General features: G+C 35.3%; 2 protein-coding genes across 3 annotated transcripts in view; one reads left to right on the top strand and one right to left on the bottom strand.

The window, feature by feature from the left end:
• Positions 1 to 3,031: 3,031 nt before the first annotated feature.
• On the top strand, positions 3,032 to 13,876 carry LOC129257462 (acid-sensing ion channel 1A-like). 2 transcript variants are annotated; one of them, XR_010293026.1, is made up of 9 exons: positions 3,032 to 3,723; positions 5,157 to 5,323; positions 5,584 to 5,722; positions 7,431 to 7,621; positions 8,191 to 8,401; positions 8,998 to 9,163; positions 9,972 to 10,063; positions 10,920 to 11,296; positions 11,736 to 13,876. XR_010293026.1 is itself a non-coding variant. In XM_054895787.2 (8 exons), exons 1-8 carry the CDS (start codon positions 3,402 to 3,404, stop codon positions 11,114 to 11,116), a joined length of 1,485 nt encoding a protein of 494 aa, XP_054751762.2. In that variant the 5' UTR covers positions 3,032 to 3,401; the 3' UTR covers positions 11,117 to 13,876. The 2 variants fall into 2 exon arrangements, 1 of the variants encoding a protein (XP_054751762.2); XM_054895787.2 differs by having other exon boundaries at positions 10,920 to 13,876.
• Positions 13,877 to 16,999: 3,123 nt separating this feature from the next.
• Positions 17,000 to 23,256, bottom strand: part of LOC129255706 (uncharacterized) — a 30,421-nt gene continuing 24,164 nt past the window's right edge. Inside the window, exons 17-21 of the mRNA XM_064095954.1 lie at positions 22,328 to 22,412; positions 21,963 to 22,015; positions 18,252 to 19,759; positions 17,873 to 17,957; positions 17,000 to 17,352 (exon numbers count right to left, since the gene is read on the bottom strand). Of these exons, the coding sequence (XP_063952024.1) occupies positions 17,093 to 17,352; positions 17,873 to 17,957; positions 18,252 to 19,759; positions 21,963 to 22,015; positions 22,328 to 22,412 (1,991 nt within the window). The 3' untranslated portion in view covers positions 17,000 to 17,092. The remainder of the gene's footprint in view (positions 17,353 to 17,872; positions 17,958 to 18,251; positions 19,760 to 21,962; positions 22,016 to 22,327; positions 22,413 to 23,256) is intronic.

The raw sequence follows: 23,256 nt of genomic DNA, 5'->3' as shown, positions 1-23,256 counted from the left end.
AATACTATATGGTTCAGTCAAGTTGGTCCTTATTGTCAAATCTATAAAAAATAAAATATTGTATAATTCAAACAATAAAAAACAAAAGAAATAGTGAGTGATGGACATCATCGACTGACTCACCTAGTTGTGCATTTCACCGTTTTGTGAAAAATAAGCGAAGCTTTAAAATGTCATAGCTTTCTTATATTACATCCGATTTTGATGAAATTTTCAGCACTATTCTAGTTTGATTTTTCTTTATTTATTCAAGTCGGCATTTTCCTAAGGTGGATTGACCTTTAATAACCTTATTTTGTAGCTTGGTTCAAGTGTCTGTTACACCCCCAAACTGGCCAACTTGATCTATAAACTTCTCTGAGATAATAAAACATTTCTGAAAGAAAAAAAAATACTCAGGTGATAAAAACTAAAATTCCTTTTTAACTTCACCAGGCTTGTTGCACATGTGTTGTCTGTAATATGGTGGATGGTTGTTGATAATGGCAATAAATTGAGGGCAGTATTGCATAAATTTATTTAAAGGCGTTAAAGAAAATTAAAATGTTTCAACTTACCCCGCGTTCCAACTAACCCCAATCTCCCCTATTTTACTGGATTATAAGGTAATGGATTATGTTGCAATATATTTATGTAATGATATCAATTATCAGAGGCGTCGATCCTGGGGGGGGGGGGCGATCGCCCCACCAATAAAAATATTGGGAGGGGGGAACATAAATCATTTTGCCCCCCCCCCAATAATTCCGGATTTTCAAAAATAAAATGAGATTGTAATGTTACACAGAAATCGGCAGGCGAGATTGAAATAGACAACTCGTTCTTTATTTAAAATCGTGCTCAAAATGTCCACTTTTCAGATTGGCATATAAAAAATTTCAGCTCGCATCTATTGTTCTTTTAGGTATTCATCTTAATCATTGGTACCAAAATGCTTATAATATCAAGTTTTCATGTCAGAATATAACAAAATTTCACCTCGCTCTCGGCTCTCGCATTATCTGTGTAGTGAGATTGTATCCTCCTCATGAGTTACTACAAACAGTCCTAAACAGGTACTTTTTTTCCTGTTTTCAGGTCAGTATACTAAAAAAATTCAGCTCGCGCTTTGCGCTCGCATAAATTTGTTTGTGAGATATGTGTCTCTTTCTCATGATGTGTGTGTGTTTGATTTTTCCAGACGTGTATCAATCAGAAATGATTATCTACGTCTGAGACTGACCTTTAACGTCACCATCCGAAAGACGTGACCAGGGCTCGAACCTCGAAACTCTGTAACAATTGTAATTTCCCCCACATAGCTTGGATTACAGGCGCAGGCCACAGCGCCCAGTCTTTCTCATGAGTCATATATATATATACACATATATATATAGAACTATGTGTGCGTGTGTGTGGGTGTGTGGGTGAGTTTGTTTGTTTTATGTGATCGAGCGCCTTTGGAACGTTGATTCATGATTTTGCCCCCCCCCCTCTGAAAAATGGATAGACGCCCCTATCATTTATCAATAGAGTATGATGACGAATTGATAACATGAACTAGGAGACAAAAAAACGAAGACTGGGAAATAGGGCTGCAAAAATAATGTTGCCCAATATATAAAGCCTATATGCACGATGATATTATTGAGTACGAATTCTTTCTTCTTCTTTTTCTTCTTCTTCTTCTTCTTCTTCTCTTTCTTTTTCTTCTTCTTCGTCTTCTTCTTCTCCTAGAACTATAGGGGGTGTCATCTCCAAATTCATCAGCCTTAATTTATGACCATAAACCTTTTCTGTGTCAGTAGCTAATTAAGTTGATTTGAATACACAAAAACATATAATGATCACAGCCGTATATATAATGATAATAATTAAGAAGATACCGTAGTGGAAATTGGGTACAAAACACCTCTCGTAATGTTGTCTGTACATTTCAGGTTGTATGCAGTAGTTGATTAATTCCATTTATATATCCAGCTCTGATTTAGAAGACTGATTGAGTGTTTTTTTTTCCAACGTGATATCAACGACAGCTTTAACTAATTATTTTCCTGCATTTATGTTACTCTAAATAATTATCTATATTGGTATATATACGTATTACTTGTCTTGTAATCCATGTACTGACCTGCCATTTGTTTGGAATGGAAACGATGGACCTGGTCTCTTTATGTATATATTGTATATCAGTGTCTTTGAACTTGAATAAAGTCATGATGAAACAACATGGTCGATAATTTTTTTTTTAAGGGCGAAATTAATTTATCTTGCTTATGATGATATCATTACTGGCCACATTAACATTAAAAAAGCCAACAAACTTTGCTTTAAATATGTTCAAACATCTCCTGTTAGAAGACAGTTTGCATGTATTATTTGTTGCTATGTCAGACAAGCCTTGGACAAACTTTCAGGTTGTCAAAAACAACATTTGCTTCAAATATATTCAAATTTAATGCATACCTTTAAAGTTTAAAGATATGCATATACAATTTGAAAATATTGTGATTATGAAAACCGACTGGGGTTCAAAGAAGTGCATTCAAAACCGGTTAAAAGAAAAGTGTCATTTCCCAATCAGTATCAATACATTTGAATGAATGCAGAATGCAGTGTTATGTATGATTTTCTTTAAGATCTGAGGCTGGCTCAAAACTTTTGGCCTGAACTTTTTCATCAATAAAAGTTTAGGCAATAAATCAATTTAAAAGTTAACTCAATCAAACAAACATGCAAACACACTGAGCTCTATTATTGTGTAGATGTATTGTCTCTCTGTATAACTTTTCTCACTATATCGTGCGTCTTTGGTCAATAAAGGGCCTGTAACTAACCCATAGTTAGACAACATTTTCGTTTCAGCTTTTTGATCTTGCGAGAGAGAATTCAGTCACTTACCCCCATATACCCCACTGAAGGGCCTATATATACCTACGCAATTACCATTGTTCGCCGTCTCTATAATAATTGATAAGAAACCCATCCCATCTTCCCCCCAGTGCTTTGTGACAATCAGCCCTTATCGATCCCATGTAGGTTTTAAGGATTCAGATAAAAACACCGGGACGTGAGTTACCTGTTACCACAGTGCATATCGATCCGTACTTGGTACACAGGGGCAAAAAAGCCCCCTCTGCAATACTCATATTGTGCAATCAATGTAGCTATATCATAAGTTTTAGGCCTTCGATACTCCTTTACTTTCATTTCATCATCTATGCCAGCGAAAAGGTGAATGTTTCTGAAAATGGACTGAACGTGACAACGTTTCTATCAAAACTCGTTTGATTGAGGTACTATAGGAGAGATTATTCTTCTAGTAAGCTAACTGTTTGCTGGTATAAATTCATTTTGATGCGTGATAAAAAATAAAGGATAAAGGAGGACTTAGGTGAGATTTGATCACATCCAAACTGAAGATGGCATGCCGAGCTGGAAGATGCCACCTTCGTCAATGGGCCGCGGACACTTCCGATCTACATGGTCTCAAACACATAGCAGGATCTGGAAACATATTCCGACGTCTCGTCTGGCTGTGCCTCTTCTTAACTGCACTTGGTTTCTGTATTTTTGAATGCTACCTTGTTATCAAGGGATATATATCTTTTAACCATGTCACCCAAGTTGACGTCTACTACACGACTGAAGTGGAGTTTCCAGCCGTTACTGTCTGTAATATCAACAAATACAGAGAATCGGCGCTTACAGAAGAGGATATTAAAAATGTCGGCGTCCACCTTGGTATGTTCAGATGTTCACTTATCTCATTTTCTCCTCAATCAATGTAACAATTGAATTCAACTTAAACTCTACGTCACATTGTTGATGAGGCCTATCTACTTTAATAACTAAATTTGACAATGTAAGATAAGATGATGTCAAATTATAGGCCTATACATGTATGTATAATTATATGACAGAAGTTTGCATAATCATGCTTCTCCAAAAAGTAGAAGGTATAGGCCTATGAGCATTGTAATGGATTTTTCATATAATATGGATTAGATGTTAGAGTATGAATTCACAAGCTTCATAAATATGATTCTAATATAATGGATATGAATATATTGCCAAACGTAGTTTTATGAGTTGCTTAATTCGATTTAACTTTGTTGCTGGAAATAGTAAGTCTCTCTCTTTTTTTTAATATACATATATATTTGCCCTAGTAAAGTGCATTTCATTTGGTAAGATTTTATATCAGTACTAAATGCACCAGATGCCAAACACTTCCAAGTGGAAATCAAAATGCTTCTGGGTTTCGCTTAGAGTCAAAGATATCATTATTATTGTTTTCGTTATACAACTTCTTATAAGCCTGAGGAAACTTTATAGTGATGTGGAGCCTTGAAAGTATTGAAAAATTCAAACGCATGCTGGATCCGAAATAGGCCCTAATAAAAAATTCCTGATCGATCGACCGATCGATAGGATACCTCCTTTTATTTTAGTTAAGCAATGTCGATCACAAAAAACAAACATTGTACAAAATGGAAAGAAGCCGTACTATAAGAGAAGAAATTAATATCGGATTCAGTTGAACTTTCCTCTTTTCACCTCTTGTGTTTTGTTTTGCTTATTATTTGTTTTTGTCGTACGTGGTAGCGATCATTGTTATTATCTATTGTGTTTATAAAATTATGTTTCAATTAAGGGAATGAAATTATATGAACTTATACCCGATTACGTTAAAGGTCGGTTTTATCCAAACTATCGAACCGAATGAATAGAAAAAATAGGCATAAATAACAACTGACATTTTCGTCCAAATATCAGATTAAAGGTAAGAGAAAAAAAGGGTCATATGACACTTTACTATTCTCTAATTTCATCTGGTGGTTATGTACATAACATAGAACGGCCGTGAGCCGGCCGTCGACGTCAGACATGGTATTTCATTTGTATTCTATCGACAGCTAAATCTACACAAAAATTTAAACATTCTCTCCTGATTTGAAGCCACCTTGAACTTGGGGAATCTTCTTCCCTATCTTATTCACTATAACTTATTATATGAATAATTCCCGAGCTTCTTGATCTGATCAAATTTACACAAAAGTCGTATATTTGATATTTCAGATTAGAAGGTCATCGATATTCCAATTGGCATGCACATTTTGCCACATTTGAGCCAATGGAATTATAATGAATGTAATAATTATTAATTGTTACAGGTATCGTAGATGAAGATTATAATCTTCTTCTCCCCGAGCTTTATACGGATGAGTTCAAAGACTTCATCAATTCTGTCAACTGGACGTCCGTGGAGGAGGATACCGATTACAACATGACTGATTTCACCATCAGAACTGGCCACAAACAAGAGGACATGATCGTTTCGGTAAAAAGTTCACGATTTTCCTCACTCCTGTTACAATGAAAATTGTTATGTTCACACCAACATGATTTGAGCTTTTAATGAATGTTGACTGGGATAAAAAAAGAAAATTGTTGTGACCTAATATGCTTGTTATCATAAGTCATATTTGTTTAATTATATCACATTACATTATGTTATGTTATATTAGATTATTATTATCGTTATGTATTATTATTATTAGTAGTAGAAGTATTATCATTATCATTATCCTGCATTTATAGTGTTTGTGGAAAGAGGAGCCGTGCGAGGAGACCGATCTGCAGCACTCATTAACACATCTTGGAAATTGTTATTCCTTCAATATACAAGGCGAAAACTCTGATGAAGATGATTGGAAACACTCATATTCAGCCGGTGCAGGTAAAAGAACAAAACTCCCAGACATATTATCCCCTATCACACTGGCGTACTAATAGGGGAGGGCCTGGGGGCCCGCCCCAAACGTTCCTCGACCCCCCCTTAAAAAAAAAAAAACAAGAGAGAAGGAGAAAAAAGATTTTAAAAAAGATAAAAAGGAGAAAATAAAAGAAAAAAGAAAAGGGTAAACTATGATATATTTTTTTAAACATTATGTCAAAATTTATCAATTTTTTTTCGCTTGCTCGCGAATTGAAGTCATTTTTCGATATACACCTCTGCGCTGTGTTAGGCGAATAAAATTTTGTAGTTTTTGAAGTACGCGTGTATGGATACAGCTATAAGAAAAATCCGCCGAAATTGATCAACTTTTAAAGTGGCATCTAACTTGATCTGATATGAAAAGCACATTAACAAAACTGTGAATTTACCTGGGATTTCACTTTATTAATTCCTAATGAATATTCAATTCAAACTAATCTTATAATACGTTCGTTTACCATTGTTTGGTCAGATGCGTTCCAGCACTGACGAGAAATCATTCAGTCAGAGTCAATATTTGGTCGTGTCATTAAGACGTTGAAACAGATTGATGAATCGAAGAATGTTTGCTTATTCTAAGTAATTAAAATAAGAACGATTAATGATTAAGGAAGTAATTAATGCATTGTTATGGAGGTGCTCATAGAAAAACACAAATGTAGACAACAGCGCACATTGACATAATGTGATATAACAATGCTTTTTTATAAAGTTTTTATTCATAAGCGTTATATATTTTTGGTTTTCCTTCATAATTCTATATAATCATTCCTGTCTATATTGTCATTTAAATTATCATTGTGGTATAATTTTACCATTATTGCCGGGCATCGGTTGGTCGGGCGAAGGGATACCAGGTTACAGTGATTAGGGGTTTTCTACTCTTTCTTGACCTACAGCTGACACACTGGGTAGATCAGGGGCGTGGATCCATTTTTCAGATGGGGGGGGGGGGCAAAATCATGAATCAACTCGATCACACAAAACAAACTCTCACACACACATATACATGTATATATAGTATTAAACATTTTGTGCAATGTTTGTGATCCTGAACAAGATGCGTATATAACTAAATAATTAATATTTTTTAACAATGTGAACGCAAATAGCGAGCCGAAATTTATGACAAAACTGTCATGAAAAGGGGAATTTTAAGTATTTAAAAAAAAAATCAAACTCAACTGGATCCGCCTATATAAAAAAAAGCGTTTGCCATTTTTATTCATTGGCAAAAACGAATCCCTATATATTGAAATTCCTGCGTAAATGTATACCTAAAAAAAACAATGATACACGGAATCATTTCCCACGCGGAGCGTGCGGAAAATCATAATTTTGTATTGTACTATATAGATGTAAAAACTAAATTTTATACTGTATTGGGTTAATTTGCAAATTTCTGTGTAATTTTATAGTTTGATTTTCTTTTTGCACTTACGGAATTATTGGGGGGGGGGGGGCAAAACGCTATGCTTGCCCCTCCCCCAATATTTTCGTTGGTGGGGCGATCGCCCCCTGCCCCCGCCCATGATCGACGCCTCTGGGGTAGATTGCTCCCACAAATTTCATTTGTTAGATAGTACATGTCATTTTATACATATATGAATGTGTTTTGAAGGGCCGATAAAGTAATGAATGAATAAATAAATAATGTTGAACTCCACAGCCAATGGTTTACAGCTAATCCTGAACGCTGAGATCCCGGAGTACACCCCTAGCAATGATCTCGACTCAGGAGCCATGGATGCAGGTCTAAGGATCATGTTCCATTACCCGACCGAACCACCTTACCCCAAAGAACTGGGCTTCTCGGTCTCGGCGGGAGATCACTCATTCATCTCTATGCGACATGAAAAGGTTAGGAAAATGTCACTAATTTAGTAGTGGATTTGGTCCCTATGAAAGAGCTGTATACCCCGCCCCGATTTATTCCATTTAACCAGTGTAGCTACTATAGCACAGAGATACCCCCCCCCTTTCAAGTGCAATTTTCTCCCCTTAAATAATTATGTTGAACGTGAATTGAAGTGGTTCTCACCCCCCCCAAAAAAAAAAAAATTCTCCTTTCCGAGAAAATTCGGGAACATGGATGCGGTGTAGATAACTCCTGAGCGGGAGGGGGGTAGGCCATACTACATAAAACAAGAAAAGGGCCCCTATATAGCTCACTTTCTGAATATAATGGGAACGACGGAGCTCTTAAAAAACGGGTGCTCATTCAAGCGGAAAGATTTGACAGTTATGCTGCCATTCTCTTAGAAGGACCTAATACATGAATGTTGGAAATGCTTCAGGCAAATACAAATTTACCAAAATATTTTTATAATTTTTTTGTCAAGGTGTAAATTCTTTTTTATACATATTGTACGTAAAGAATTATGTTAAATTAAATTCATTAACTATTTTAATTTTTACACCCATCTTAGATCACGAGTCTGCCATGGCCATACACGGAATGCGAAACGGACGGAGGGGACATCATCACCCACTTCGGCCACTACTCTCTTCAGGCTTGTAGAATAGAGTGCGAGACCCTGGTCATCGAGGCCGAGTGTGGATGTCGGCTTCCCGAGATGCCTGGCGATGCTGAAGTGTGCAGCCCGGCCGACGTCCACGAGTGCGCCCATCCTACTTTAGGTAGGTCATAAATAGCTTTATGAACATGGCTCTGGGAAGCAGGGGTGTCAGGTGTGTAGAATAGAGTAGAAAAATATACCCTACCGGATTTGTGATAATCTTTTGTGTGTATGTTTTTCATATGTTTGGGTTTAATTCTATGTCAAGCAATCAGATAATTTCCTTTCAACGATAAACTTTTGTTTTTGCTTGTCAACAGCAACAACAACATCCAAGATTGTCAAACGTATCAATTTCCCACCCTCCATTCCACTAAAACGCCATTAGAATTTGCAGTACTAAATAGCTTATACACATGTGTGACAAAATAAAGGATGACGAGATATATCTTCGAAGACGTTTGTTTTATCATTGTCATGTGACAATTCAGTGAAGGATCAGTATCTTGCGCAGATTATGCTTACGATAAATTTTAGAATAATGATGTTATTTCGAAATGTCCATGTTTTTATTAAAGTGTAGGTGTAGGACTAGGCCTTTATTATCTTTCAAAAGGTATTGAAATACAAACAAATAAAAATGAATCGAGCAAGAAGGTATTAACAGGGACAGAAACACATGAAATTTAATAATTTGTTATTTTAATTTGAATTCAGTTGATTTCATTTCGGGTAACCTGAACTCTTCAGAGACGTGCGAGTGTTTCTCGCCCTGCCTAGTGGAAAATTACCCTTTCACCCTCTCAACGAGCAAACTACGTCCACTATTTCTAGAGGCCCTCTACGCCAACACTAGTACCAACTTCACATCTGCTTACATCAGGTAATAGAGAGCCCCCCCCCCCACGACGCGAAACGGATTTGAGAACATAGAAAATTTATTGTGAAATGTTCGTCTTTGTCGAAAATTGGCGAATTAAAACAGCAGCTTCGTCTGCAATCTGGATGAACATAATTATTTAATTGTTATTTTTTCGTTAGCTCCGATAATGGGAACAAAACTGGTGTTTCGGTTTACCACATTTCGACAAATCCCTCCCAGCTGTTTATTGTCATTTGACGGGCATTACCAATACATTTACTGTGTTCTTGAATCCATCGCGCATCGCGGTGCGAGACTCCATAAAAAGAAACCAGATTTATCATAATACTGATCTATGCTTCAATTGAATTGCCGAGCATAAAGTATTATTACTTTATAGTTTGCCATTATCCGTCAAGGTGTAATAAATTGGTTTGCGGTAAGAATGCATTCCTTGTATATGCTCCTGAAAATCCTTGAATTGTCTGAAAATCATAGACCACTCTCAATGACAGAGAAATGGAAATCCTTATGGATCTTTTATTATCACTTCTGAAATGAATACATTCATTATTATTATTAATATATTAATATTATTATTATTTTCATATCAATCATTAGAAAGTAGTGTTAGTAGTAGAATCAATACTATAATTATTCTTATTACTATTATTATTATCACTATCGCTATGTTCACTATTATCATCATTATTCAGTGTGTTTTTTATCATTTTAATTATGTTTTATTGTTTCAAATCAATTCACCAAATTTACATAATTGGAGGGGTTCTTTAAGCAAGTATACTTTATGTTCCTTGATATATTGCAGCGAAAACATTGCGGTGGTTTCAATTTACTACGAGGCTCTAAATTTCCAGACCATTGACATGTTACCAGAGTACACCTTTGCCACATTGCTAGGTAAGTAAAAGATCTTAAATTGTGTTCCAAATGACAGAAACTGTTCTGTTGAAAAGATTTTTTGCAAAACACAGGCACCATTCTGTTGAAATCTTCAAGGAGAACGAATAAATCTTTCATTAAAATGAAAACGCTGTTTCAAAATCAGGAAAATGATTTCCTTAATTATCAATGAATTCAAAGAGAAGGGAAATGGAGTGTATAAATACGGAATACTGGAATAAGGAAAACCTTAAAATGGTGATGTAGTCACGAATCATGCTGACTGGAAGGAATGACAAATTTGAGCAGTATTTTTTCCTATTATTATAAGCTATCGATTCCTTCTTATTCGAGTTGGTTTAATATCTTATTCCATCCAAATGTTATTCTTCATGAATATTCATATCTATTTGCGCATCTCTTATCTGCTTGGTAATAACACTAATAAGGTCTTCATTAGAAATAATTGCTTTTTACTCCAAGATACATGAATAGAAATGATTTCCAGGGGCCCGTTTCATAAAGGACTTGCAACTGTTGTAACTTTGCCATATTGGCAACTACCATGGCAACAGGCCTCAGCAGCCAATAATAATCAAGGTTTCCATGGTAGTTGCCATAATGACAAAGTTACAACAGTTGCAAGTCCTTTATAAAAATTGACCCCAGATACCCACTGTTAATCACTAAGAATGCGACTTTAAGAAAACAATAAAAAAAAAATAGATAAAAAGAAGATAACATCGGATTGCGATTAATACACAAAATTTAATGACTTTTTTTTGTCTGTTTCTTCCATTTCTTTCGAAATATCCTCGTCATTCCACTTTCTATCCTCCTCTCTCTTTCTGTTCTGTAACTCTTCCTCCTACAGCCGTTCTCGGAGGCAATCTTGGTCTATTCTTGGGGGCGAGTTTCCTGACGATAGCCCAGCTAGGCGAATACTTTCTGGACGAGATGATTGGATGGTGTATTTGTAAAAAGAGCAAAGAATTGGAAGAAGAAAGGAACGGTGGAAATAAAGTTGAACCTTCTCCCACAGTGAAGACCACTGATGCTTGGGGCGCTTGAAAATGAAACAAGCCATCTTTTTATAAGCCAGTTCGTAGATTGCTCAATCATGTGTATCTTTTTTTTATGACACTTACCATTTTCCAATAGGATGTAAGCCCTCATCAGTTTTAAAGAACAAGTCCACCCAAATAAAAAGTTAGTTTGAATAAAAAAAAAAAACAATCAAATAAACATAACATTGAAAATTTCATCCAAATCGGATGTAAAATAGGAAAGTTATGACATTTTAAAGTTTCGCTTAATTTCACAAAAGTTATATTCACATCCAATCGGTATGCAAATGAGGAGACTGATGACATAATCCACTCACTATTTATTTTGTATTTCATTACATGAAATATGAAATATTCAAATTCACCCCCTCATTGTCAGGTGAAACGAGGTTTAATTCCTTCCTGAACATGTGTATATATATCACTGTTTTAACATTTTGTGGATCAAACAAGAGGGTCCTTATTGTCAAATCTGTAAAAATTGAAATATAATGGTATATTAAAACAATAAACAACAAAAGCAATAGTGAGTGAGGGACACCATCGACTCTCTCATTTGCATATCACCGAGTTGTGCATATAATTTTTTTTTTTTAATGAGCACAACTTTAAACTGTCATAACTTTCTTATTTTACATCCGATTTTGATGAAATTTGTAGGACAAAAAATGTTGACGTAACGCTCCCCTGCCAGGTGACTAAAATAGTACGTCAGTGATCAAATTTGGAAATCATCTGTTGCATTGTCTGGTTTAATTTTGGCACAATGGCTAAATCTGGGCTACTGTCAAACATCAGCCATATCATGAATAGTATGTTGCTCTTCAGTGGATGTGATGAAATTAATATTTTAACACGAATGTATTTATGAATAATCATCAAATCACAAACGCTAAGGTCAGCGAATTTGGAAAACACCCCCAATGTTTATTGGCAGCTCAGACTGCTAATGTACGAATGACAATCACTCTTTATTTTGGGGATGGGAATAATTACTCTAAAGAACTTAGTGTAAAGTGTGTTCACAGTGTGGAACACAAAGTGAAATTAACTTCAAACGTTTGAAATGCTCAAGCTTTTGTGACTCACGTTCACAGAGCTCCATTATGTGAAGACACTGAAAACACTCACATTGCAAATGTGCATGTCCACAGTTTTAAATTATTTTCACATTTTTTACTCTGCGCTTTTAACATTGTGAATCGCATTCTCGCACATCATCAAATGTGGACACAGTGTGTGTTTTTTTGGTTTCCCTGGAACACGAAGTTCCACGGTGTCTTCATGTTGTGTTTACAGTGTGGAACACAATGTGCTATCATCTTCACGCTGTTGAAATGCTCAAACTTAAAATTGTGACTTTAATATTCACACAAAGAAGGAAGGAAACAGCACCTATATTCACAGAATCCCCTGTGTGTACACACCTTGAACACTCTTACTGTAGAGATGTCCACAGTGTCACACAGTGTGATCACAGTGTGTTCACTGAGTGAACTATATGAAAATATTATTCACATTGTTAAGATGCTCAAATTCAACTATGTGAAGATATTTTCACACTGTGAACACCTCGACAGTGTGACTGTTTACAGCGTGTTCACATGGTCGACTATTTGAATATGTGTTCAAATTTCACAGTGGGATGGTAATTTAACATCATGTTACACACTGTGAACAAACTGTGGCACACACTATGGGACATTGTTATTTCCAGTATGGTTGAGCATTCTAGCATTAAGAATCGCATCTCTACACATCATATCCTAGTATTCGATCACATTGAGCGGTATCATAATCTCATTTCCAGCAGGAAGTTAGTACCCCTAGAACGCAGTGTTCCACAGTGTGGAACACAAAGTGAAATAATCTTCACACTTTTAAATGCGCAAAAATCAGCAAGGTCACACTTACTTTCATAGAATTAACTATGTGAACACACTGTGAGTACTCACATTGCAGAGGTGTCCATTGTTTGAAGTTGTCTTCATATTATTAAATTTGAGTATTTCAACAATAAATTTGTGCATGACATCATTAATACACATGTGGACATACTTTTTTACTCTCTGTGATATTATCTTTCTTATAAGGGCATTATATCGTTTAAGTGATCATTTAAACCAAGTTTTGATGCATGATTCTCTTAATGCTTATCAGCAGAAACAAGCAGCACAATATTTAACAGATATGCATTGCTAAGATACACAATTACCACAAAAGTATTGTAAAATTTTGTATACCCTGTGCTGCTGCCATATCACATAGATTTGACTTCAAAACTTTCACTTATTGTGACATATGAAATGACACTGTGTACTATCACAATGTAAATGTTTAAATAAAAGGGGTCGAGTGTGACAAATTTCTGACGAGATATATTATGATGATTAATGAAGTTGTCCTGCTAATACAAGTTGACGACTTAGTAATATAAGAGTCTTGCCAAAACACAATATCTTGTCAAATTTCGTCATAGGCCAATTTCATGAGTAAAATCAAAACCACTTTTTAAATATACATGTAATATGTGATTATGCTTATATATATCGTTGCTGTTGCCTGTTTTTACCTGTTTATAGAGGAAGACACACTTGGAAAACAATCAAGAATTCCACTGCACGAAATGCTGGGTATTTTTGTGTTTATTTCCTACGTTATATTTATTACGTGTATTTTTTGTACATATTTTCAACCTGCATTGTAAGATATGCATTATGGCGATAATGTTATTATGAAAATAAATGCTTTTATGTGGAACGAATTATATAACTTGGTGAGCATCATTCATATATTGACTTTCATTATATGATATAAGTTACTTTATTTATCATTATTGTACTGATAAAACAGTAAAAGAAATAACCATTACTAGAAATATTAAATCGGCATTTAAAGAGAACTAAAAGTTAAGACATTTGTCAATAAAATGTACTTTATGGACAATTTATGATATTCAATGATAGCAGAAAATACCAAAAGATATCATAAGTAGACAGATTACACTGCATTCATGAAGCATTAAAAAAAAATATAATGCTACACCGTACTTTCTCTCCATTAAATAATGTCCTTCTATATACTCATTTGAAGTTATAATCAAATGCAGGTAATTACCAGAACATTGGCACTAAAATTTCATCGTGAATGTTTCAACTCTAGTGGAAACATACAAAGATTACATGGAATTTAATAACGTCAGTTACAAAGCGTTAGTATTTTTTCATGGCAATTGAAACAGATTATACATATTGCTCAATAGTTTGCATATCCCATCCGAGGGACTTGGGTGCAATGTCAAATGATTTCGAAACATGGGATATATATTTATGATTCTACACCATTTTCTAAGTCCCTTCTGAGTAATGTCAGTTACCGTCACATTTTCACTTGCTGTGTGATAAGAAAAGCAGTTTAAGATAAAAAAACACACAGGAAATATCAATTATAGAGCTACTGCATAAGTATACCACTCTAATACCCCATGATTACCGTGGATTGCTTTGGAATAAACATTTTTCTGCATTCATTATTGATTAAGTTTAGACAATGATTCTGTACTTCTATTATTAGTACGCGTGCAGTTATTAGAAACGTCTTTCAAAAGTTATTGTATCATATTCGAATTGGTACATCATAACTCTTTTTCTCTCGTAGATATCTCGAATTCTTAATATTATATGTATGTATCATACGAAACTGACAGAAATATCCCAAATATTATTGTCATATTATTATTATTATTTATAAGACCCACCTAAAATATACACATACAATACATCAGAGAAAAAAAAGCACAGTAAGAATGATAAAATACAAGATTCACTAGAAAATGAAGGTCATTTTCCATTTTCGGAGTTCTGTACAAAATGTAGGTCATTTTGGTTACATTTCTCCATTTTGCCACACCGTCCAGAATTCCTGGGGTTGCTGCCTATCGAAAATAATACACGCAGAACCCCCAGCACCCCGCTTTCCATGGCCATGGTGAAATATACAAACAATTAATATGGGGAATGGGGAGCAGCAAGTGGGTCGGGGGGGGGGGGGGAGGCGCGCTGATCTGTATGTATACTACAGCTGTTAGTATAAAGATCGGTGGTCAGGGAACGCAAAAGTGAGATTCAACGCTGTTGCCCGGAAGCAAGAGCCCCCGTACACGTCACTACCACGACATCATTATAATATATAACCATCTACACATAATATTGGAGATGAAAATGGGAAGAAAAAGAAAGGGGGCGGGCAAACTTAAAAGACTGAGATGGATTGGGGTTAAATTATCAAAAGAGATTAAAACAGAAAAGAACGAAAACATGTTAATACGTAAATAAAATCATCACCTCAGCGCTGAACAAAATTATATCCACCGAATTAATAGATGAGTTGAAGCTGAATCTTGTTGTTCTGGATGTATAATATATAATTATTATATATTTTTCTATTTACTATTATAGTAAAATACATAAATAGAAATGATATATTGAAGAACTGTTATCGAAATTGGGTTCACTCGGATAAAGAATAGGAATTAGAAAGGCAAGCACCTAGGGCATATAACACAACTGAGTGTAAATTCTATATTGTAACAAGCATTTCGAATTGATAGTCATAAAAACCGAAATATCTCTTTAAAAACTTGTTAAAACTAATCTGATGAAGTAGGAATGTGTATTTCACAGAGTAGTTGGATGTTCAAGATAGAGTGTAATTAAAATCGAACTCTAAACAATTTCATGATATAACAAAATTCAATATATCATAATACCAAGCATTAAATGAATTGAGATGATTTACAAAATAAAGACTTACAAGGTATAAATCAATATTAAGTTCTCCATACATGAAAACATAAGTAACTATAATGCTACTATATCAAGTTCGTAGATTTAACTTTCATAAAAAGAGAAAGCGTTGAATATGGTGAACAGTAGGCCCCTAGTATATTCCAGATTCCACGTCTTTCTCTCTCATGTTGTATTACGTTAAATGGATGCAGCGGGCAGAGAATATTTATATCTGAATAAATAAAAAGTAAAATTCACAAAGCAAAATGCTGAAAATTTCATCAAAATCGGAGAACCAATGACGATGTAATTGAATTCTAAAGTTTAACAATATTTTGTGAAAAGTTGTATGCATGTCGTGATTAATATTCATTAGGTCGGCTGATGATGACACACCCCACATTTTTTTATGTTATTACATGAAATCATAATTGTTTCATTTTTCATACATGTGTAAATGATGTGTCTCCATTATAATGAAATAAGTTGCAGCAAAATAAATAACTAATGCACTTAATCGGTTGTCAATCCAATTGTTTTAGTTTTTGGTAGAATTTTTTTTGAATAAATCTGATTTCATAGAATAAAGTACAAAAGAACAAGTGGGGATATGACATCATCAGCCCACCTAATGAATATTTATGAAGACATGCCTAGAACTGTTTCACCGGAATAATGCAAATCTTTAAAATTCAATAACTTTGTTACTTGTTATCCGATTTTGATCAGATTTTCAGAATTTCGCTCTGTGAATTTTACTCTATTTATTGAAATAGAAATATCTTCAGCCTAAAAATAGATCGGTGACTGGATGATAAGGTTTGTGGTGACACCATGTAAAGTAGTCTCGAAAAAACAACTGTTGGTTATCTTTCTGGTAGTATTCCTTGAAAGAACTATTAATCTCGACGTTACAAAAACGTAAACTCTGCTCTTAACTGTACCATATCATAATTAGGCAGATAGATAACTGACCGAAATCACTCACCAATCAAAATATGGGCATTAGAAGAAACTTACATTCAAGACCCAACATCTAAATCGATGGGGTGTAACGAGAAAGTTTAATAAAAGGAATTATGCTTGATTGTGGGACTTGCAATTGATTTGAAATTGAATGTAATTTTCTTGCAACAATCAAATAGTCTGATAATTGATCGAAAATAACGCCCATTGCCTCCTTTTTCATTAACTTATCTATCAAGATGATTGAATAGCATCATCTTAAGAGGTAGAAGCTGAGCTTCTTCCTGGCGTTTGAACCATTCTTCCGCGCGTCCCATGCATTCCATGTAGTCCACAACTTTACCATTTGCATCCTGATTAGATGGAGAGATGTCTTCCAAATTTGGGAGAACCTCCGGAAGAACATCTTCCAGATAGATGAGCAGGAGGAGGGAGAGAAGGATGGAGTGAAGATTTTGATGCACGTACGGTAAAACCGGAAGTTGGCCTGTGGGGGAAGATTTTTTTTTTTCAATTAGAAAGTACTTGAAACGCAACCAAAAACTGGCTTTAAGTTTCATCGTCTAAAATGAATGCAACCATTCACAGCAATATCTTGTTATTAATGGAAATCCAATGATGATAAATATTACGAATGTAAATTAAGGCCAACATATACATGTATATTAGTTATTAATACTTCAAAATTTTATCTATCTATCTATTCATTTATTTATTTCTGATATTTATACAGGGTTGCAGATTTTTATCACCTACTTGGTCGTCTTCCATGTGGCCCTGTTAACAACAACAAATAATCAACAAGTGATAAACAGTATATAATACAGTAATTAACAGTATGTAGATACAGGGATTTCGTTTGCTTGTATCCTCGCCTATATTCTAATACAGTGAAACCATTTTTTCACAAATCTATGTAGCTTGTTTCAGTTAAGTGCATGGAATGTGATGCAATAAATAATTCATGTTAGTCATCTTCAAATTAACAAATTATGTTTACAACTTACAACAAAATGCATATATATCCTGAAAATCGATCACAAACAAGTCATCTATTAGGTGTCCATGATCCTCCCACGACCACATACCATCCTGCAATAGTAACGAAATAACATTCATAGAAAGAGATGAAACAATGCCAGAGGGAAAAAAGAAAGAATTCTACAGACAAATTGATTGAGGGTGTTTTGTAGATTAGAAATGATTATTCTTGTATATGAAAATTTACAATTAACGTAAAAGCTGTAAAAAAGTGAAGGCCTGGAACATTATTATCTAGGATGAACTGAGACCTTTTTTCATTGTAAGAATGATAAAACATTCGCACAAAACCGACTTCATGTTTTATTTACAATTATCTGTCAGTAAATGAAGAACAGCACTTACCTTATTTTGTAAAGATATCACGTGGTTGAAATCCGAAAGAGTCCTCTTTGACTCTTTAATCATGATTAGTGATTTGAGTGTCTTCATTGGTTGGTTTGGTTCCGCCTCCACCCATATTATATCACCCTCATCATCACTGGTTGAATCCGATGCCATGCTTAGGGTACTACCAAGAGGCATTAAATCGAACATCATATCTTGGTCTGCGACAGATTTATCCTTCGATTTCAAATCAGTACTCTCCAAGCGAGGAGAGGGCTTTGGGCGGGGTGGTTGGAATGGAGGGGCAGTCGGCGGAGGAGGCACTACCGGCATCCTCCTTGTTGGTAGTCCTGCTGGAGGAGGTGGCGGTGGTGGAGGAGGAGGTGACACTCCCGGCATTGGTGGGCCTGCATCCGGAGGAGGATGCACCTCCCCCATCCTACCTGTCAATACCAAACCCGAAGTAGGAGGCAGTGGAGGAGGAGGTGGTGGTGGTCCTGATGGTGATGGCAATGGAGCTTCCGCTCCTAGTATCAGCGGCGGAAATGGTGGAGGCTCCGGACGGGCTGACCCATACTTCCGATAAACTTCCGGTGGTGACATCGTCGAGGATAGTGACGGGAATTTAGATGATACTGACGCTAGACTGTACGATGGCTGAAATTCGTCGTCAGATATTTCTAGACTCCCCTGTGCCAGTACCTCAATCGGTCGTGCCCTAGCTAATGCTGGCGATGATGGCGGGCTGTACTCGGCTGTTAATGCACAAGTTGCTTCATCTTCCCCTTCCTTCTCATATAAAGAATCTTCAGATGCTTCTGACAATCGAGTCTCAATCGAATCCATGACCAGGGGTGAAGACCGGCGAGACTCTGCGGTTGAATCATATGCCATATTCGACCTTTCAAACTTCATCATGCGTGCAAAAGATAGATAGCTAGCAGCATCTTCCGGTTCTTCGTATTTTCTTCTACCACTACCAAACAACCGCTTATTAAAAGAAAAGCCAACAGTCGGAAGAGTCAGACCCGTACGTACAGGCCTACTCCGGCGCATTAATTTCTTTTCCTTTTTGCTTTCTCCTTTCCCCCATCCAAACAATGAACTTCCCAACGATTTCTTCTTTTTAAACACTTTGGCCGACGCTAGAAGTGAGTCGTCTTTTTCTAGCTGTTCTTCAAGTCGGTTAGCTTGCCTCCTGAGTTCATCTAGAGTTGCTTGATCCAGTGTAGTATCACTGTTCGTATAATATACTGGTTTGGATTCCCTTTGGTCCAATGCTATCTCTTCTTCAGGTTTACTCGACATACCCACCACACCACCACGAAATTGCCCCTTATCAGCAAGTGCGGAAGGCATTGCGAACGATATTGGTTCCATTTTATTCTTTTTCTTCTTCTTTGGCTTCAAGAACGAAAAGAAAGGAAATGTCCTTCTCGATTTGTATTTAACTGCTTTGAAACTTTCCCTTCTGGCTAGACTTATAGGCCTGATCTCAGTTGGACCTCTCTGGGCATATCCTGTAGCTGTGTGCAATAAATATAAATCAAGTTAGAGGTCAGGTGAATACACTACAAACGCACACTGATATTCATCCACACACACACACACACACACACACACACGCCGTCTCTTGTAATTTGACAATCAGGCACTCGATAATTGTCATTTTTCAAAGTTGGGACGTGCATGTGCGGTCTCATACACCCAAATTTTTAATTTAATCCACTAACCCGGCTCATTATCGGACATAGCGTGAACATATTCCGCCAATCGGGGACAACCCCTCACCCTAAAACACACGACTTGAGTTTAATTGGCCAAACGGGATATTTTCACAAATCATGCGTTTACTTTATGAATTGGTTTGAAAAGAGATGAGGAATTGTTTTGTATGGTTATCTGGACTCGATAAATCGTCCCTTTTTTATAGGACGTCCCCATGATCCGATGGGTAAGTATACGAAAATGTCCCCAGAACTAGGATATTAAAATATAATACACAGATTCTGTGCTACTCTTCACATTACTTTTTTTTTCTTTGCAGTTTTTATTCGTCACAAAAACAATCAAAGTATACAAAACATATCGTTGCACTTCAATCAAACAGAACATTGTATAAGTACATACAACATATCCTAATTTACAAGCAACTTGTACCCTAGTCCTGCCGACAGGACGATCCATTAACCGAAGAAGAAAAGGGGTACGGTAATACCCGTCGGTCCACTGTCGTCCTGGCGGCATCGCCGGGGTATAGCGCAACCCCCAAAATAAGACATTTTCATGTATTAACATGACCGAAGGTATGACATAAAAAAAACCACTACAACATGAACAGAAGATAAAACAAACTCACAAAAAGACGATTAACAAAAAAATACTAATCTACAGTGGTTACAATTTATGCAATGGAAAAATACTTGTTTATGTTTTGCCATTTTACATTGTGTTTATTGAGTTTGTTTTTCTTTTTTGCAATAATTTCATCAGTAACTTTATAAGACAAAATATAATGATTAAATTGTTTCAAACTAGGGAGAGTCTCTTGGTATTTACATCGCAAAATGAATTGTTTACCAAGTAAAATCAGAAAATTAAATGCTAAGGTGGATGGACCTAACGGTTCTAGTAATCCAAATAAAATAGTATCTCGTGAAAGGAAATAATTAGGATTAAAGTCAGTCACTCTCATACGCAACGCATTCCAAAAGGATGCTATTTTAGGGCATGCAAAAAACAAATGATCCAATGTCTCGGGTGTCGCATTGCAAAAAGAGCATAATGCATTGGTTTTCTTTCCTATTTTTGTGAGCCATTCATTTGTAGGTATTAAGTTATTTAAAATTTTATAGTGTGTGATTCGAAGTCTGGTGTCAATAGTGATTCGTAATGGAAGAGTGAACAATTTGGAAGTCTGTTGCCTATCGATGTTCTAAAGTTTATTAAAGCGAGTAAACACCTAGGAGGTTTCGGAGTTATTAATGTTTAAAAAAGTGCGATAAAATTGCTTTGTCGATAAATTCTGAATTTGTCTAAATGCAGATTCACAGAAAAGAGAAGGGAAATCCCCAGGTTCTTTTACAAGATGATGGTAGTTTTGTTGTAAAAATAAAACTTTCCATTTCCCTGGCATTATTTTATAGCAATCTAAAAATTCAAAATACTCAGTAAACTTTAACCCCTTTTTTTCGCTTCCCTCCAGCGTAATGGGCGTCCAAATTCATCTAACATATCAGCAAATTTTAGTGAATCCCTTTTCTTTTATGTTTGGTTTATAAAAAGATTTTCCTTTAAATGTGATAAATTGATTGTTCCATATAAACTCATTGGTAATATCTATTTTCCTTTTCCAGTAAACACCATGTTTGTAAAATGTCCATCAACCAATTTGACAATTCAAATATTTCATATCAAAATTACAATAAAACATGTATTCTCTTCACATTATACTGATACTTGGAATATTATCATCCAATGAATATCCTATGCCCAAAGAATAAATTCAGAAAGGAGCCAAATTGTAAAGTCATGTTTTGATTATGGAAAATGTAAAAAGGTTTTCTGCACTCACTTTATGAATTGTGAAAATTGCTCTAAATAAATTTACTTTCCGAAATCCCTTTGTTTCCCAGAAACTCTCGGTTTTGAGATTCTACTAGGATAAATTCCAAGAAAAAGAATTGAGAAAGGTACAAGGGAGTTAATAAGAAATATGATGATACATACCTCGAGATATGACAATTTTTTCAGCCGGGCCTTGGTGCACCTTGTTTTGGAGTCTGGAAGCGAATTGGGAATATGATTTGTAAGATTAAAGGCTCATCAGTAAGAAGAAAGACAATTTATACTGAAATCTTAATATCAAAGTATTACTCTTTAAAAAACAAATAAAATATATACATGTATAATGAGTATTCCGTACAATACGCTAGACTGGATGATTGATAACTCCAATATTTTGGACACGCCCTTTGCTTTGAGAACAGTTCATGTTCTCACGTGGATGATCGACAATCCTTTGGCTCTATATGTGAAGGTAAATAGTGATTTGTATGAATAGAATATTAATAGGTCAAAGTTGTTGAACTTACAACCGAGAATACTCCCGGGCAGCTGTATCCATTGCTAAATCTTCTTCCTCCCTCTCTTCCTCTTCCAGTTCTTGCTCTGTCACTACTGATAATAATAAGAATATACAATTTTATAAAATGTGTACCTTGCTGTAGGGTTGCTGTATAACTAATTCTTAAGCTGAACAAAGATTTTCCTGTACTTCACAAAATATTCATAATCAACTTAATTAAGTTTTATCATGGAGTTGAAATTGAAAGGGGAAATAATTTTTCCAAATTAACTACTGTCATTCGTCATCATGAGACAATAATTTACGATTTCATTGATGTTTTATTGACACTTCTAATGAACTCAATATACATTTTTATATAAGGATATTTAAGATTTTTACAGAAACATATTCAAAAGTAGCAAATATGGCCAACATGAAATGCATGTTTTATGTGAAAAAAACTAAAACCGTATCAACGACGATTTCAGATGCAAACGAGAGTAAACAATATCAATTTTTATTGTAATAAAAAATACATATTTTTGCAATGTGTTATTCTTCTTTGTAAAAAGAGAGATTAAAAACAGTTCAACACTTTGCGTATTATTGAAAAAAAATATGTATATCTATACATCTTCTTAATGATTGCTTTCGCCTGGATAAGAAGCAAAAACAACAACAACAACAAAAAACCTGCAAACGATTTAACCAGACATTTCCTTAAATTGATATGGCAGGTCTACAACAAGGCAAGCAATTTAGCAAAGATAGTTCTTATTAGTGCAAATGATTGTTGGAATAAGAATAACGAACAATGTGTAAGTACACATGCCTCATTCATTAATACATTGGGAAATCATGAAGAAAATGATGCCGTCGAAAATTTGAATAATTAATTTGGCAAATAATACAATAACTGTCGCTGCAGTTTTCCCAATTTATTGGAGCCTATTC

Source organism: Lytechinus pictus, chromosome 3 (genome assembly GCF_037042905.1).
Source record: "Lytechinus pictus isolate F3 Inbred chromosome 3, Lp3.0, whole genome shotgun sequence".
In the NCBI taxonomy this organism is placed as follows: domain Eukaryota; kingdom Metazoa; phylum Echinodermata; class Echinoidea; order Temnopleuroida; family Toxopneustidae; genus Lytechinus; species Lytechinus pictus.
Note: the sequence above shows the minus strand (reverse complement) of the source record. Positions and strands in the feature narration are given on the sequence as shown.

Bases quoted from the DNA above. Each gene is read 5' to 3' on its own strand.
- LOC129257462 (XM_054895787.2), top strand. From the start codon at position 3,402: ATGGCATGCCGAGCTGGAAGATGCCACCTTCGTCAATGGGCCGCGGAC. The intron at 5,723-7,430 runs GTAAAAGAACAA...TGAACTCCACAG, and splicing joins CTCATATTCAGCCGGTGCAG to CCAATGGTTTACAGCTAATC. The intron at 8,402-8,997 runs GTAGGTCATAAA...ATTTGAATTCAG, and splicing joins GTGCGCCCATCCTACTTTAG to TTGATTTCATTTCGGGTAAC.